This window comes from Triturus cristatus, chromosome 4_2 (genome assembly GCF_964204655.1).
Source record: "Triturus cristatus chromosome 4_2, aTriCri1.1, whole genome shotgun sequence".
Taxonomy (NCBI): domain Eukaryota; kingdom Metazoa; phylum Chordata; class Amphibia; order Caudata; family Salamandridae; genus Triturus; species Triturus cristatus.
Genome location: NC_140586.1, coordinates 602,350,234 through 602,367,532, shown reverse-complemented (window position 1 = coordinate 602,367,532; position 17,299 = coordinate 602,350,234). Strand labels below are relative to the sequence as shown.

The window sequence follows — 17,299 nt, the reverse complement described above, 5'->3', positions numbered from 1 at the left end:
GAAGTGAGTGTGAGGGAAAGTTGAGGGCACAGAGGAGGGCTACTTTCAAACTGTGAGAGAAGATAGCTGAGAGATGATCTGTGACCTAAAAAGTAATTTGATGCGACATTGGTGAGGGACAGCAGCGATAGGGGAAGAGAGGGAGTACTGGGGTGGGTGCTGAGCAGTGATTAATTTGTAATTAAACATGTGCCAGGAACCTCACCAGTAGGCCACTGCAACTTTAACCACCCACCCATTGCCTTGCATGTGTGGCCAATGTCAATACCTATGCAACTACCAACCATAACACTGTATAAGTGTGACTATTTCAAGCCCCCAAAGCTATAAGAATGGCATGGATGTCAGGAGTTTATTGTTTTTAATGTATATTAAATTAATAAACAGCTGTTCTGCTCATCTCTAAATTACACAGACAGAGCCATCAAGTGGCATGTGGCAGACGGTCATATTGCCAGTGTGCACAATTAGGTGCCAGTGCGGAGCAACGGAAACCACCTGCTCAAATTAAGCACTGGTGCTGAGGTAACAGGGGAGAGGGACATTGGTTCAAGAAGGTGTGAAAAAACAAAACATAGATGTGAAAGATGAATGGGGGACTGGAGAGGTGTACGATACAAATAGACAACAATTTGAATGGAGAGACTTGAGATGAATGAGAAATGCAGATGGGCACGGGAGGTGACAGGGCCAGAGAGACCATGAGATAAATGCGAGAAACTGTTAGAGATGAGGGCAGTGAAAAGGCAGAATGGCAAGAGGTGATTAAGGGTGAAGTGAGAAGTTGAATGGGGAGAGTTTAGAAGTTGTAAGAAGGGGTGAAAGAAAATGGCCTGCAAAGTGAGAGAGGGATCCAGGATTGGGAGAGGAGAGGAGAGAGGGATGGAAGGGAGGGGTGAGAGGAAAGCGGCATGGGTAAATTGCTTAACTCTGCACAAGACCACCAGGGTTTTAAGGGACCCCTGCTGCTCCCGGCCAGGGCCAGGTGAGCTTCTAATGTAGCAGTTCGTATTCCTGCGGAGTGGAAGGCCCATCACAAAGGTTGACTAGACATCCTTCTGATGTTAATTGCTGTATTTTGGTTATAAACTGGTACTGATGGGGTGAAATCTTTCCTCAGTGTTACTGTGTGCAAAAAAAATCAAAATAATGAAGCAATTCTATTCCAAAATAACGCTGCATCACATAACATTATTTAAATTTTCTTCCCACACGATTTAGTCAAGCCTGTAGTGTAATTTGGTCCTCACCTGCCTCGTAATTCCAGAAGCCCTGCCTACAGGTTTAGAAATGTTTATCAGGAGGGGGTCCTTACGACTGAAAATGTTGACAGGGGGGTCTCGGCACCCAAAAGTTTGAAGACCTCTGTCCTATAGCTTTCCCAGTTCCTTCTCCTCTGGCAGAGGTTCTTCTTGTTTCAGCAGCATCTAATTTCTTGGCAGCAGGGTCCCAATACTTATACCCCTAATTCCTTTGTTCCTCTGGGGTAGAGGGGCCTTTGCCCAGTCCAAACCAGTTCTTGAGCACTCTGTTGACTTGACTCTGCCTTTCTATTCAGGGTGCAGGGCAGAGACATCAGCCGCTCCGCAGGACGTGGAGCCAGCATTGTGGTAGCAGAGCACAACCCTATTCAGAGCCCAGGTGTACTCCTCCCACCCATGTTACTGCCAATCTTCCTATTCACCACCAGGCTACCTAGCCCTGCCCCTCTGGGTTTCCCCAGCCCTGTCACTCACACAACCAGACTGGCAGATACACATCATAGCAGAGGCGGGCTAAAATGGTCAGGCAAGCAAATACCAACTTTCTAAAAGTGGTATTTGCAAACACAGAATATTAAAATAAACGTTACTAAAAGATGTATTTTATTATTCTGAGTTCAGGCATACTAAACTCGAATTTCTACCATGTTCCCTGGGTCTGTTAGGATCATAGGATGTAACAATTCTAACAGCCCATTCTGGCCTATGGAGAACAGGTAGCCTTACAATAGTGAAAAACTAAAATGGCTGTAATTCACTATTAGGACATGCCACACACATCAGGGCTTGTCCTACCTTATGCTTACAATGCACCCTGCCCGTGGGCCGACCATAGGGGTGACAAATATGAAGTTAAGGGAAGGTTTAGGGACTGGCAAGTGTGTGCACTTGCCCAGTCAGCATGACAGTACCAGACTGCACGCAGGTTCTGCAATGGCAGACCTTAGATACACTTTACCATGCTGCTTCTGTGGGTGGCACAACCAGTGCTGCAAGCCCACCAGCAGCATTTGTATTTACAAGCCCTGGCACTCCTGGTGCACTTTACTGGGGTCTGACAGTAAACCAAATAAGCCAATCATGGAATCCAACCAACATATACATTTTAAATAGGGAGCACTTGCACTGTGGCACTGGTTGGCAGTGGCACAGTGCTCTGAGCAGCCAACACCATAAAAACACATGAGGCACAGCGACAAAAAGTGGAAGGGAGACTCACGCCAAGGTGCCAGGTCTAACACATAACATAACACAAGAAAAGGTGAAGCATTTATATATTGATCCACATACTTGATCAGGGTCAATACAACATATCCTCAGCTCATACGCATTTGTCCAATGCTGAGCAGTGTTCTCTGCCATCACCAGACTCTAAGCCCAGCAACCCTACCATTTTAAAACATTGCCAGCATACTCTGGATTGCTTTTGCATTCCGGATGAGGAAACATTTGATACCTTAGTCAGGAGTGTCTCCTCTGGGTCCCCCCTGGAGCCCCTTCCCCACAGAATCTGGAAGGAATACGGGGCTGAGCTCTTTCCCTATTTACGACAGATCTGTGATCTATCCTTGAGTACGGGGGAGGTCCCTAAAAACTGGAAGGAAGCAGTTGTGACCCCTCTTCTAAAAAAAAAACACGCTTGACCCCGGGTGTGTGGCCAACTATCAGCCAATTTATTTATTGCCATATCCTGTTAAAATTCTGGAACGCATCGTCAGTAAGTCTCTATCCCAGTATCTTGAGGAGTATTTGACTTTCGGCCCAAGTACGGTACTGAAACAGGACTTGTTACCGTGCTTGATGATATGAGGATGCGGGCAGACAGTGGCCAGTCAGTGATCTTGGTGCTGTTGGACATGTCAGCGGCTTTTGACACTGCAAACCACGGTATACTGTTGGAGAGACTTAAAGACCAGGGTGTGACCGGTCGCGCCCTTGACTGGCTTTGCTCTTATCTAACAGACAGGATACAGACAGTGTGCCTTCAGCCGTTCTCCGCTAACAAGTTTACCTTACGACAGGGGGTCCCGCAGGGCTCAGGGATTAGTCCTGTGCTCTTTAACATCTATTTGCAGCCTCTCATTCCGCATATTAGATCTTTTGGAGTGGAGGTGGTGAATTACGCGGATGATACCCAGCTCGTGGTTTCCTTGGAAGGGAATGATTCCATTTCCTTGGAAAGATTTCATGAGTGTATGACTAGCACCACGAAGTGGCTTAAGAAGAACTGGTTACAATTTAACAGCTCTAAAACGAAAGTGGTCCTGTGTTCTTCCAGAAGATCTGATCAGCCTGTTTTACCCATCTTTCAGCTGTCCCCTACTGGCGCACCTATTACCCCTTCTAGCACAGTACGCAATCTGGGGGTGATGGTGGATCAGGATCTCCAACTGAATTCTCAGGTTAACAAAACGGTTGGCACTTGCTTCTCACTAATCCGAGTGCTGAGAAAGATCCTCCCTTTCTTGCCTAACTCTGCTAGAACGCAGGTTGTGAGATGCGTAATTCTCAGCAGACTTGATTATTGCAACTCTCTATATCTGGGTGCGCCTAACACCCTTATCGGGAAGCTGTACAGAATACAGGCCAATGCAGCAAACCTCGCTTTAAATAGGCAGAGAGGGACCTCAACCACATTTGCATTGGCTGCCGATCCACCAGCGAATTCAATTCAAAGCTCTATGCACTGTCTTTAGGGCAGCTCATGGAATGGGCCCTAAGAACCTGCAAAGAAAATTCAGCTGGTATTCTCCAACTAGAAACCTTCGTTCTGCTTCTGCATTTCTGAAGAATGTAGTCAGGTTCAGGCGGTCCAGAACAGGTGGCAGATCCTTCTCTGCCGTTGCTTCTTGGCTATGGAACACTCTCCCTTTGGATCTACGTCAGGTCCAAAGTCTTATGGATTTCAGGAAAAAGTTGAAAACGTTTTTATTCCCTAGGCTGGAGTAATTTTTCCCTCTGATATTATCTCTCTTTTCCTCCCTTCCTGTGTCACACCTCGGCTGCCCCTATTAACTTCTGGTGGGGACTCTCCTTTTTAAGCGCCAGGATACCCGTCGGGTGATAGAGCGCTATATAAGCACCTCATTACATTACATTTCTGGGCTCTATACATTAAAAATTGACCTTTTCATTTTTATTTTGGGATTGTAAAAAAAGTTTATCGTCATAGGCTCCATACGTAACACACACAACAATGGGCTCGGTGGGCAGCCCGAGGATTTTCCCCTCTGAATTAATAATGTGTCTGTAGTTGAAATGCATACAACAAGTGCCACTGAAGGGTTTCAGTACAGTATTTGAATAGTTTAAATATTTTATTTGTAAATCAAATGAACTTTATTGTGAGCCATAGATAGGTACTGTTCTATTACTTGATCTAATTTCTTAGCTGCATCAATTTATCACAGCCACTTGGATACTACAGTGACTTTAACTATCTATAATTGCATCAATTCTTTAAAATGATGATGCACATTCCTATAGGAAAAAATAGCTTTTTGTTTCTCATGTTGAAGGCAAGTTTGACAGTATAATTCTGATCCTTGGTAGCGTGCTAATTCTACCATTACGAGTAACTGGTTTGTTATTTTGAGTTGCTAGTACATATGTATTTCAATAATGCAACATTCATTATTAAAATTCTAAAATATTAATTTTATTCCCCCTCTTTGCTATTTCGCAAAGAGTACACTTGCTTACTAATCAGGTCGAAATGGGCATATCGTCTCGTATTTGATTTGAGAGTAATTATCCATTTGATCTATCATATATTATTACAAACGTATTACATATCAGTCATAATAGCAGGAAATGACAGCAGTCCCATCTCTGTGGACAGTTTTTAACATAATGCAACTACCTCTTACGTTAAACAAAATAAATCACTACTAAATAACTATGGGATATGTTGCGTAATAGTTAATTTTCCAAATAAATCTACATTTTTTTCTGTTCCTGTTGAACCTCAGCTATTTCAGACGCTTCATAAAGGCAAAGTGGGCAAAACAATCTTGATTTAACTGAAGGAACGACAACTGTGCACTAAAAAGATTTTTCAGGAAGTAGGTTCTTGTGAATATTAGTTAGTCCAAGGCAAATCTGTACGTTGTACATAGTCTTATTGAAAATTAAATCTAAAAATCCATTGTACTAAGTATGAACTGATATTCTTTGAGAATCTCCCCCAACTTGTTTATACCTGTTTTTACATGAATGATCTTCTTGAAGATGTCTGGAAACAATACACATCAAATAAATTATGTTGTCGACGATGGATAGAAACATGAAATTTCATTCCGGTTAAACATCGAAATCCAGCAATCTATATAACATTCATTAAAATTGTTCTTTCCTTTCCTCTTCGATGTTTTAAACAAGTTCTAACCTTAGTTTCTAACCCTGTTTTAAACGGTGACTCTATGCATCTCAACTGGAGTTCTCTGTGAGCACCTTGTTTGTACGGTAGCACTATGTCAATAGAAAAATATCTCAGCAGATTACTTCTGCCTCTGTGCATTTCATGAGCGTCTAGCCAATGGGTAATGTTTATCATTGGTCAAATTGCTTACTTGTGTCAAGTGATGATTTTTTTAATAACTCAGTGTGTGGTACTTCATATTATTTCCCAAAATCGCTAGGAGTGCATGCCTCACAATTACCACATTTATAGAAATTTACTAAGACATTTTTGGCTGTTCATTTCTACCCATGATAGTACTTCTGACTAGTCTGTCTCACAATGAACTACTCCTTCTTTAGGTAGCTTTATGGTTGGAACTGATGAGACTACTGATATCGGATTAGAGAACATCATTGTTTAAATATAATTGTCCTTATTTTCCTCTCGTTTGTTTAGAGTGGAAAGTAGTCACACATCATTATATTGTGTCTTCCCTCCATCTTTGATACCATCATGTAAGAGGTCTTGCCCAGATTTAAGTTCACCTCTTTCAGCATCTCTATTAAGTACACATCGAGTGTACCATTTTTCTTTAAATCTTTCCAGCATAATCTCTTTTTCCCACTCATAGCTGTCATAGCTGCTACAGTTAAGTTAACCCCACCTCTCAGTATTGTCACGTAAGGGATGCTACATTTGAGTTTATTTTAGTGACTACTGCTGGCATTAAGAAGACAGTCTGTTATTTCTGTCAGTAACCCTTACATCCTAAAATTCAATGGTCACGTTACTGATGGTGCTGGTGAAGTGGAGATAAAACTTATTTTAAAAGAGGTTTTCAGCAAATTGAAAAGGCATATATTTTTTAACCCTATGATGAAGCGCCATCTATGAACTTCAGCTATGCAATTTCAGTTACACATCACAATGCCCCATCCTTAAAACTGAAGATGTTATTCTAAAGAGAACATTATGTCATTGTAAGCAATATCCCTGTGTGTAAATAGTAACAAATGGTTATAGCTTTCATAAAATGGCTACTCACTGTAATGCCATTGATGTGTGCTTTACTGGTGTACAGTGCCATCACATCTTCTTAGGTTTTTATTGTGATCAAGATTTTCATGACCAAAACGTGTTGAGATGTCACTGCTTATGAAGCGGTAAATAAAGAGGATTCTGCATCTAGAGACTTGAAGTGCACATCCCACTCTTTCCATTTACGCAGTGTGAAGCCACAGAATAGGACGGGTACCTTTCCCCCGGGATGTGGTGAGTAAGACTTGTTATCAGGGGCAACTCTTTAGATATGGAGGAGAAGCTTCGGCTAACTTCTGCTACCCAGCAGAGGCAAGAGTGAAAAATAAAATGATAATTAAATTATTTTATTATCATTTTCTTTTTTTCCATTGGCTCTGCTGGGTAGCCAAGTCACAGGGCGGGGCGTGGCCGGGCCAACCTGAGCTTCAGGAGGAGGTGTTTTTGGCACTACTTAGTGCGCATGGCGGTTTGGCCGGCCGTCTTAGGCCAGCCAAACCGTCATGCACACTTAGCATTTCTCCACCTGGCTGTGTTGTACAGCCGGGTGGAGAAAAGCCACAGGCTCCCAGGCACTGTCTGAGCGACTCAGACTAATCCCGGCGCTTCTCTCATGTTAGGAATAGCATTCCCAGCATGAATTAAGCGCTGGGATTGGCATCTGGGAACTTGCGCAGTTTGCACCAGTTCGAGGATCAGGAAAGGAGCAAGAGGGTGTGGACGCAGCGCCAGGCAAGTCGTAATTTATGTAATTTTTCTAATATATATTTTTTAATGTATTTATTCCCCCCCCCCCCTTTACCGCCCTACCACGTCGCAGCCGGAGCAGCTGCATCTGCTTGTAATAACAGATGCATATATGTGGCTGTGAAAAAATTAATGTGACACAATAGCAGATAATATTTAGAGCATCTATGCAAATAAATGCAAACTTCAGCAGTATTACTGTCTGACGGCGTCCTTAGCATTCTGCACGTAAGAACCACCTACCAAAATTGCCATTGCCCTTCGTTGTGACTAACCAGACATTTCACTGCTTTTTTCTTCGGAGCCTTTATCCAAACACAGCACAGAGGGTATCCGGACGTTGAGACTTGCAGATGATCCTAGAATGCAACATAGACTTCGCTAACCCTCTCAGCTTTCCCGGGAAATTGAAATGACTTGAGTGATTTTGCTCCAGCCTTACAGGTCCTCCAGTGCCAAAAAATACTATCATGACATCTGGCTGAAGAGGGATTTGTTTATAAGGTCCTTCAAAGATATTGCTTGTAATTTTAATTCTCATACACACAGGGTGGCCCTTTAGGAACTCCTGCAGATTAATGGCTGATTCTGCCCGACCCATGCCAGTCTCTTAGAAGTGAAACTGCTACTGTCTGAAGAAGTGAAATGCTTTCACGAATGCTTGCAAGTTTATGACTTCATTAGCCTATTTTATGTATCGATTCTTTACTTTCTTGGGATGAATGTTATTTCTCTTCGGCTAACACAATACATATAATCAAAGATTTAAAAAGTTAAACTAATCCCATGGAATATGCCACATGCTAACCTGTACCACATGCTACCCTTTGCCTCTGGGATTTAATGGTCGGAGGCTACCTACTTAGTCCTTTATCTCCTACTAAAGCATTCACTGAAGGAATATGTGTTTGAGCCTATGGTAGCAGGTTCAAATTCTGGCAGGTCCATCCAGCCTAGCATTCCTTAGAGTAAATGTGTGCTCTACAGAAGAGGCAAGCTAGTCATTGAGAATCCCATGCAAGATTTCAGCCCGTTAGTAGAAATCAGGGCAGTACATTATCAATCGGCAGAGTATTCAAAGAGTATCGGAGCTGCATTTTGGTCGTTCTCAAAGGTGATAATGATTTCCTTTCTGGCATGTGTTGTTGTGATTTCATTTCTACTGATCAGATTAAATATGTTGTGCATTTGTGGTGAAGGTTGTATTTTTAACCTATACATGATTTTGTCCTTTAATGTCCCTTGAGCTCTAATTAAGTGTTTGATAGAAATGGACACCCTCCTGCTTCTGGGCAATTAGCAAAATATGAAGGAAAGTTCAGTCATAGAATTTCTCCACTATAGTAGTAAAGCGTGGAGGAACTTCCACCAGTGCAATCTCCTCTGGATCGAGCATTTTCACCAAACATTGGAGGAGTTTCCATTCTCACCATCTCTAAATCAGGCCCTGAGATTCTATGGTGGTAATAACTGTCTGCTAGGGTGCTTAGTGAATTTTCCCTTTGCGGAAGTCTTTGTTGTCAGGGGCACGTGTCATGAGGAAGTTCCTAAAGTGTAATGGTTGGCATGCTGTACAGGCAGGGCTATCAGCTTTGTTCCTGTTCAATATCTTCATCACCTCATTATCCTAGGCTATGAGCATACAGGGAGCTTTTATGTGGGGTGGAACTATAAGGGTTAGTACTCAACTGAGCAGATTGCGTGCCTGTTGTTTTTATGTATGTTAAGATTTTATGTGTGTGGGTATTTGTGTGTTCTTGTGCAGTAACTGCTGTTACGCTATTACATGCAGTGCACTTTGATTGCATGTAAGATTGCTGATAGGGGAGTGTTTTGTTACCGTCCGTACTAAACTGGTTCTCTGTGTGAGGGTAGCTTGAAGTGTTGTCTTTCATGCTGTATCTTCTGATTGATTGTAAGCCAGAAAACAATCACTACTGATGTACATGTGGAACAGGTTTGTTTCATGATCGAAGTTTACACTGCTTCTGTTTATACACTACCTGTTGTGTGTGAAGGAAATATTGTGCTGCTGGCTGTAATGGTTAGGGCCCTAGGTCCTCTTGCAGGACAAACGACCACGCAGCTACATATAGAATGGTACTAGAACTGGCCCAGGGCACATGCACCTGGCCCCTTTTATTAGCAGGGTCACCTGACCGGTGACACCTGTGATGGATGGGTGTGAGGTGAGTGTGGAAACCAGCCCTCAAGGAGTGGCTGGTAGAAACACATTATTGTAGAAACACTAGACCGTGACCAGCCGGTCACTACATCCCTCCCAGACCTTATTGAAAATAGACAATAAGTCCAACCTGTGAGAGAGAACAAAACTCCAAAACAAAAACGCACTCTGTAGGACAGGATGAGTGGACAAGTGCACCTGACTTCACGGCACACATCCGTAGTTTAATCATAGAACTCTGGGCACTAAATGCAATGTGGATAAAGTCCGGATCTCTTGATCAACTGTCCGTGGGGCCTCAGTCCACACTGGCACTGTTGCTCTGTCCCGCCTGGTCTCACAGTGTTGGTGTCTATTTACAAAGTTCACTGTGATGGTGCATCCAGAGCAGTGGTGGAGTCTGCTGTAGAGATTTAATTTAAGATTCCCTGTCTCTGGGGATGGCTAACCTGCAAAGGCAGAGGATGGCAAAGTGGTGGTTTAGAGTCTTCCTTGATGGCTGAGATGCTTCCCGGTACCTTACGGTGGATGAGCTTCAGACTTTCCTTGAGGCATTTTCTGCTGGGCTTTCACGGGACTGTCTGGACTATGTGGTAAGTCTCCCAGGCCACGCAAAGTGGCCACTAGGGAACCACCTGCAAGATCACATACCAGTCACTCGTTCCTCCGCAAGGGTGGTTGTCTCAGGGCCTTTGCTCTTGCCATCAGAACTTAGGGGCAAAGACATCTGCTAGTCTTTGGATATCTGGACTCCGAACGCGACCTCAGTGCTGTCTGGTGCCTGTCATGGAGCTGCTACAGACAGATCTCTCATGTCCAGATTCCCCTCTCACCAGAATTACCTGAGGCCCCTTGCCCCTGATTGCCATGGGCCTCAGTGGATTGCTTGGAGGCTCTTCTCGACCCCCACCCCCAACCGAGGTTGCTGAAGAAGTATAAACAGGACCACAACCAAGTCTCTAGTGCAACCTCAAAGGTGGATAGTACAAATGGTCGAGTATGCTCTCTTCAGCAGGCTTCAGGTTCACTGGATGTAACAGAAGGTCTCTGATTGGCTAGTCTCCCACGACGCCAGGGACACCTGGTTACTCTACAGGCTGTTTTGCAGGCATACAGCTCCACTCAGGTGTTGTGATGCTCCTTAGGTGAGATATGATGCAAGTGGCAATGATGACAAGTTTTACCACTAGACAACCTTTACTGCAGGTGGTGACATCTTGCTCAGAGTGATGATGCTTGCCGCTCTTATTCCTTCCTCCTGCACACCTTTGGTTGTCAGGATCATCCGTGTGACGGGTCAGCCACACACCTCTCTCTCTTCTCCATTACGCTGTGACATTGTGCCGCTCTTCTGCTCTTTCATGACATGGCATCAGGCCACTCTTCTTCTCCTATTTCTTCTTCAAGATGTGGCCTTATGCCATCAAGTCACGCTCTTCTTCCTTTCGACCAGGCCTCTCGATGTGACATGCAATTTCATGGACCTGCCTGGTCACGTCCGATTCCTAGGACTGATTCTCTTCTCCTCTGTCTCCTGACTAAGCCTCTTGCTGTGATGTACTTTTCACAGGGACCTCGTTGTTGTGTCATGTCCTCTCTGTAGGACCTAAATCTTCTTCTCGTGGACCTGAGGGATCTTCTGGGTGCTCACCTCCCTGGTTGGAGAGTCACCTTTCTTCCTGCGCCTCTTGTCTTCACTCGAGGACGCCCTCCTTGCGCCTCGAGACTATGCCATGGTGGCACTTGGTCCTGCCGAAGGGCAGGACCGGCACTGTCAGTCACTCCATTGACATTATCGGTGGGCCAGCGGTGGCTAGTCTGTTCTAGGGGTGGGTGACTGATGCAGCCACGTTCCTTCCCCTTTTCTTTTCTCTGAGGGCTCACTCACTTCCGGATCTGGCACCCAATCTCCCTCTGCAGATGGCCTTTTCCCTCAAGCCAATGCACCTTGAACCTTCTTTGGCAGCTTGTGGCTCGTGCCGCTCTAGGCCTTTTCCTCCTAGACACTGCCTTTCCCTAGGTTTTGCTGCTATGTGTTCAGTTGCCTTTTTTGTATCACTACCTTGGCTGAGTTCACAGTCTCTCCCATTCTTATTCCTTGGCAGCCCACCAGGGGCATGAGGTGCACTCTTAGCAGTCTCTTAATTTACTTAGCACTTTGTTTCCTTCGTACGGCCCACTTGTCTCCTATCTCTTACTGAGGAACAGGGGCCATTGGTTTCACTGAACCTGGCTGTCCTTTACCTGGCTGGGGCAGTTTGAGGCTACTTGAGGCACTCTGGGAGTTTACAGTCTCTTTCTGCGGTGCCTGGGAGCAGTGCACCGTCTCTTCTGCTAGTTTACTGCCTATCGTTACAGTTACACTGTCCTCCTCACTGGGCATGGGTACATGCCACCTGTGCTTCTCTTCCTACTACTTGCTGTGGCATAGGACTCTGGCAGGGCATATACAACAGGTGGTGGGGCAACCACCTCTATTCTCGGGCCGTGGCACCTTCCTTGGTGCTGAAAGCAGTTTCCTTTGCAGAACAAAAATACTGGCTTGGGACTGGTACATTACCCACAAATAACCAGTAGATGGAAAACGATTTATTTCAAGAAATCTCATGACTTTTCATTTCTATCAAGTAACTGGAACGGCAACCTCCATCTTCCAAAGTCAGAAATACATTTTTGCCCTTCGGATGAAGGAGGGCACACATATATGCACTGAAGCCTCATATATAGGAGGATTCTTTCTTGATATAATTATTCAATGATTGGGTTCCAAAGAGCGCAAGGTGTTTTTTCAAGTTACAACACACATGTGGAATTAGAGGACATATTACAACCTTGATGAAGTCCTTATAGGACGAAATGCGTTGGCTGGGCTGAGCATCTATATGTATCCGCAGAAGGAATACTAATTAATCAAGAAGCTTTTCATCACAAACCACGTGACTCCATTGCATGACTAATGACAACTCCCGATGATTTGGGTTGGACTGATGATAATTATTGTGGTCATTAAATTGTGATGCCTTGATGCCATAAATGTTATGAAACCAGTAATTACTTGTAGGAATATTATATGTTTAGATAACAGCCGTTACTGTGTCATCTTTTTCAATAGATTGTCTCCATAGTTAAACTCAAAAGAGCAAGTGTATCTGGGATATTAGAAAAGTGTTGGGCATGCATGGAGGGTGTGGATAGAAGGGTAACAAAGGAAGGCCGATTCACTCTTGAGTTAGTTCAGCTTACTGCCAAGAACTTTGTATTTTACCCTGGAATGTTCAGGATGCCAATCTGGCTATGATGTGTGCTATGACCCAACTGAGTAAATCTGCCTTTGAGAGCTTGAGAGAGGTTTGTAACAGAAACCCCTGCCAAATGTAGTTTACTCCGGCCTAGGAGGAGTAGGTGGAATGTGGACCTTTTAAAGATTGTGTTGTTACTGCTCGGGTCAAAAACCTTAATTGCACTTAAAAAAATAAAATAAAATAAGTTGCCCTTTTTGCATTGTTTTGCTCACTCAACACGCAGCATCCAAAAGCCCAGATAGCTAGGCTGGTGCTGTTGAGCTGCCTGTGTGTTTTAGTCCTTATTACAATTAGTCAGTCTGTCTTTCAGTACCCTCGCCCATCACCCATGTTCTCACATAACATGATAACCGCACCACGGTGTTCATCATGCACAACATGAAAAAGCTTCCCACGTAGGCTAAAAAAACCTTTCCAACTGCAAACTCTCCACAGGGTCGCTCGCTTTCCATGTGGGTAAGTGCTCAGCACGCCATATAAGTTTAGTAAGCAATATACAAGTGCTACAAATAAATACATGTCAGCACATTAAGATTATTCAGTCTAAAGTTACATTTTATAAAGATACTTCAGTGCAGTAAGCACGAGCCACTATGTTTGATGCTAATTTGTAGCAATGCATCAGCTGACGAATATTTTCTTTAATTGAATGACCTCCCGTATGTTTTTCAGTACATAACACAATTCATTTTCCTTCTAGGCAAAGAAGTGCAACCTGGAGAGTTCTGGGACGTTGTTGTTATTACAGCAGTTGACAAAGAACAGGAGCTTGCTTATCAGAAACAGATAGCTGAAAAACTTAATCGAAAAGAATTGCCCCTTGGAGTTCATTATCATGTTTTCGCTGATCCGCCGGGAGCAAAAATTGGTTGGTATTAATTTCGTTGTGTATTTCTGTTTTCTGGCACATTCGCAATTAATTAACGGGGCAGAGTACTTACTGCCTGCCTGTAAAGAAATAAATAGTGAATTGCACGGTAGTTATGACCACGGGAGGCGATTGCTGGATTTGCCACAATCTGTGTCACGAGTTAAACTATACAGAAGAAAGTACATAAAAAAAAGCTTAATTGGTGAGCCTACGAATATGCGCTTTATCCATTCTATCTACCTACCTTTTGAAGATTTCAGAAGCATAGGCAGAGAAGAAATTCCATTTTGATAGCGAGAGAGATAAAGGGAGATTGAAAGTGGCTAAACATATTTAGAGGATTTATGCTTCAGGATTAATGAAAAAGCAGACATATTGCCATTTCATGTTGGCGGATGATATGTGGATCAATCAGAAGCTCAAAAATTGGACTGGACACACTGCTGCACATCCCGAGTGGGCTGAGACCAATATGACTAATAAGGTGCGGGCTGTGAACAGAGGCACTTTTAATAGGTGAGCAGAAATAACTTAAAAGGGTGTAAAGGTGTACCTCACACTGTATGAATGCATTTCATTGAATGTATTGTGAGTGCTGTAAGGTATGCAAGAGATGAGGTTGGGGAGGAAATGGAGCTGAAGAGGGGACGAGGGTAGGTTTTTAACCTTTTCTGAAATGCTAGATCACCTAATTACTAAGTTCTGGGACGAGGGATGTTCAGGAGCTAATATATTTGTATTCTTTTGATAATTTAGGCTGAAGAAAAAGCTACTATAACTGAGAATTTAATTAATTTGACTGAATGCCTGTATGTCACAAATAATTTCCGGCCCGATAAGCATGCATGCAATAACGTTTATTAAATGAAAGCAAGAAAGCGATCATTATTCAGTTGTATGTAACAGGATAAAATGTATTTCTGATATTTTTGTTAACTGCATGAATGGATGAAAAGATATTTGGGTTTAGTTAAGATTCAGCGCTCAAGGAGAAGTGGTTTCCATTTTGTTGGGCACCCCATCACTCTCATTGTGGGGAGAGAGAATGTAGGGAGAAAGAATTTCATCAACATAATTTGTGTGCCTTGTAACCATGGTTGAGTACTTTCAAACACACATCAAGAAACTGCGAGGGGCACCAAAATGGAACAAATCTCTTTTACTTTACCATTGGCAGTTGGGTGTTGGCTTCAGATGGCCTAGTAGGCATTTGTATCAACAACCTCTTCAACAACAAATGTGCAAGAATTCATTTTTAGCAAGTGCAAGAACAGATTGCAGAGCCCAAACACTGAAACCACACAACATTGGTCAGAAAATCCCTGCCCTAGCAACGCTTTCTTTGTCACAAGATAATTGACAGACAGTGGATCACGTGCTCCAACCCAGAGTGTTTTTAATGTCCTCAAGGATCAGCATTGTTGAAGCGATCAGAGGATGTTATTACATCAACAGGCATCGCCTGAACCCTGCTGAATGATCCTCTTAAGGTCTCCTACATCAGTGGTTCTTAACCCTTGGTTAAGGGACACCTGGAGGCAAGTGAAGTCTACTCAGGGGGGTCCGCGACTCCTTAGAAAATTAAATAATATTAACAGATTAATAAAGTGTATATGAATAAAGAAGCAAAATGTACAGTTGAAAATGTTAGAACATTCTGTAAACGTTTTGGAATTTGAAATTGGAGGACAAAAATTAAGTATCCTTTGATAGGTGCTGACTGTGCAAGTGCTTTAAACAGAATATAGTATGATTTAGATTTTTTGTATTTGTTTGTGAATTAAACAAAATATTTCATTGTTTGTTATTAGTTTGATGAATGCACTTTTTGTATTTCTTGTGTATTGTTTTGAGGTTCAAATCATCGAAAATGCTTAGGCCGGGCTGCACGGCTTCCAGTTGGGGTCCCCAGATTCCAATAATGAATCTGTGGGGGTTCCCGGAACCCAAAAATGATTAAATGGGGATCCACAGAAGTAAAAATGTTAAGAGCGGCTGTCCTACATTATATAAACAAAAAAGTCACTTTCTTTAGCTGACTCGATCTCTTATACACTAGGGCCCGATCCTTGTTCTGTCCTGCCACACCCTTTAACTTTTGGTGCTAAAAGGCCCACAGTGAAACTTAAATGTTTCCTAGTGCATTTTCTGGCTCCAAGGCCCTTCAATTTAGCCATGACTAGAAGGTTCTTATTGTATAGCCCCTTTGGAGTGACATTATTTGGATACTTTTAGGGGTATTATTATTTATTCTGCTTTTCTAGCACTTTCTAATTGATATATCATTATTACCTATGGAGTCCTTTCCTCTGGCCATTACATATTTATTTTCAAAACTGTTTAGGTAGTATATGTTGTTGTCGGTGCCCCTTGTCCCCTTTTTGTTATTTAAGCTTTTTGTGGAACGAAACTATAATGTATCAAGTGAAGGCATGCACTTGTCAATTACGCGCAGTCTTGCGCTTCCTTCCTACGTCATAGTATCTACTCCAGTAGTGCCAACCACAATGGTAAAGGTGACCACCTTCACCTCTTGCTCTTCCCAGAACCATAGTAGAGCAAGTTGTGATGCTTGAACAGCTTGTGCTATTGCAGCCAGCTCCCATTGTTTCTTGTAGATAGTTTTTCAAACGTGCTGCCACGTGTTATTCCATCACTTCCTAATATCTGTTTTGATATGTGAAATGGGGGAATAGAAAACACGTTGTTGTTTATTCACTCACACACTCTTACATTGCGCCTTCTCAGATGTTTGATGTACAAGGCAGACAAATAGTTTGTGCATCTCCTTCAGGAATCTTCGTCATTGGGATTTCCTCTCCACGAAAAGCTTCTTAGTCCTGTTTTCTCCTAATAGTTATTCAAATGTCAATTTGTGGTTTCTAACATTGTTTTAATCTGTATATGTCCCTGTGATTTTGTTGGACTTGGCCTATCTTGCAGGGTTATCCTCAAACATTTTGCCTTCCTCCTGTATTTTTTCTGACCTGTTTTTGTTGGCTTTAGGACTCCGGGCACTTTGCCAGTGCTATTCAGTGCTAAAGTGTGCTCTCTTTTTTAAACATGGTATGATTGGTCTACACCTGTTTGGCATATTTAATTTACCTATAATTCCCTTGTACAGTGGTATCCCATATATTTAGGGCCCGTAAATTAACTGCTACTAGTGGGCCTGCAGCGCAGCTTCGGCCACCCACAGAAGAAGAAGCCTTTCAAACCTGCCTCAGTCCTCTGCCACTGCAGAGCCTTAGTGCACAGTTACTGCCACAGTAATTTGGCATTTAAAGTTACTTGCCAAGCCTGAAGCTCTCCTTTTACGACACATAGGTCACCCCTAAGGCAGGCCCTAAGTAGCCCTATGGTCAGGGTGCTGTGTAGTTAAGAGCTAGGACACACGCCTTCATTGTGTGGCATGTCCTGCTAGTGACATACAACCTATTTGGATTCTCACTGCTGTGAGGCCTGCTCCTCTCATAGCTTTGCATTGAGAAT

The 17,299-nt window shown here is 43.2% G+C and overlaps 1 protein-coding gene across 3 annotated transcripts in view; it reads left to right on the top strand.

The window, feature by feature from the left end:
- Positions 1-17,299, top strand: part of FPGT (fucose-1-phosphate guanylyltransferase) — a 98,161-nt gene that overhangs the window by 4,182 nt on the left and 76,680 nt on the right. For 2 of the 3 annotated variants that reach the window (XM_085602278.1, XM_085602277.1), the window contains exon 2: positions 13,637-13,804. The exons of the other annotated variant lie outside the window; for it this stretch is intronic. In XM_085602278.1, coding sequence (XP_085458404.1) covers positions 13,637-13,804 — 168 coding nt within the window. The remainder of the gene's footprint in view (positions 1-13,636; positions 13,805-17,299) is intronic. 3 annotated transcript variants of the gene reach the window in all.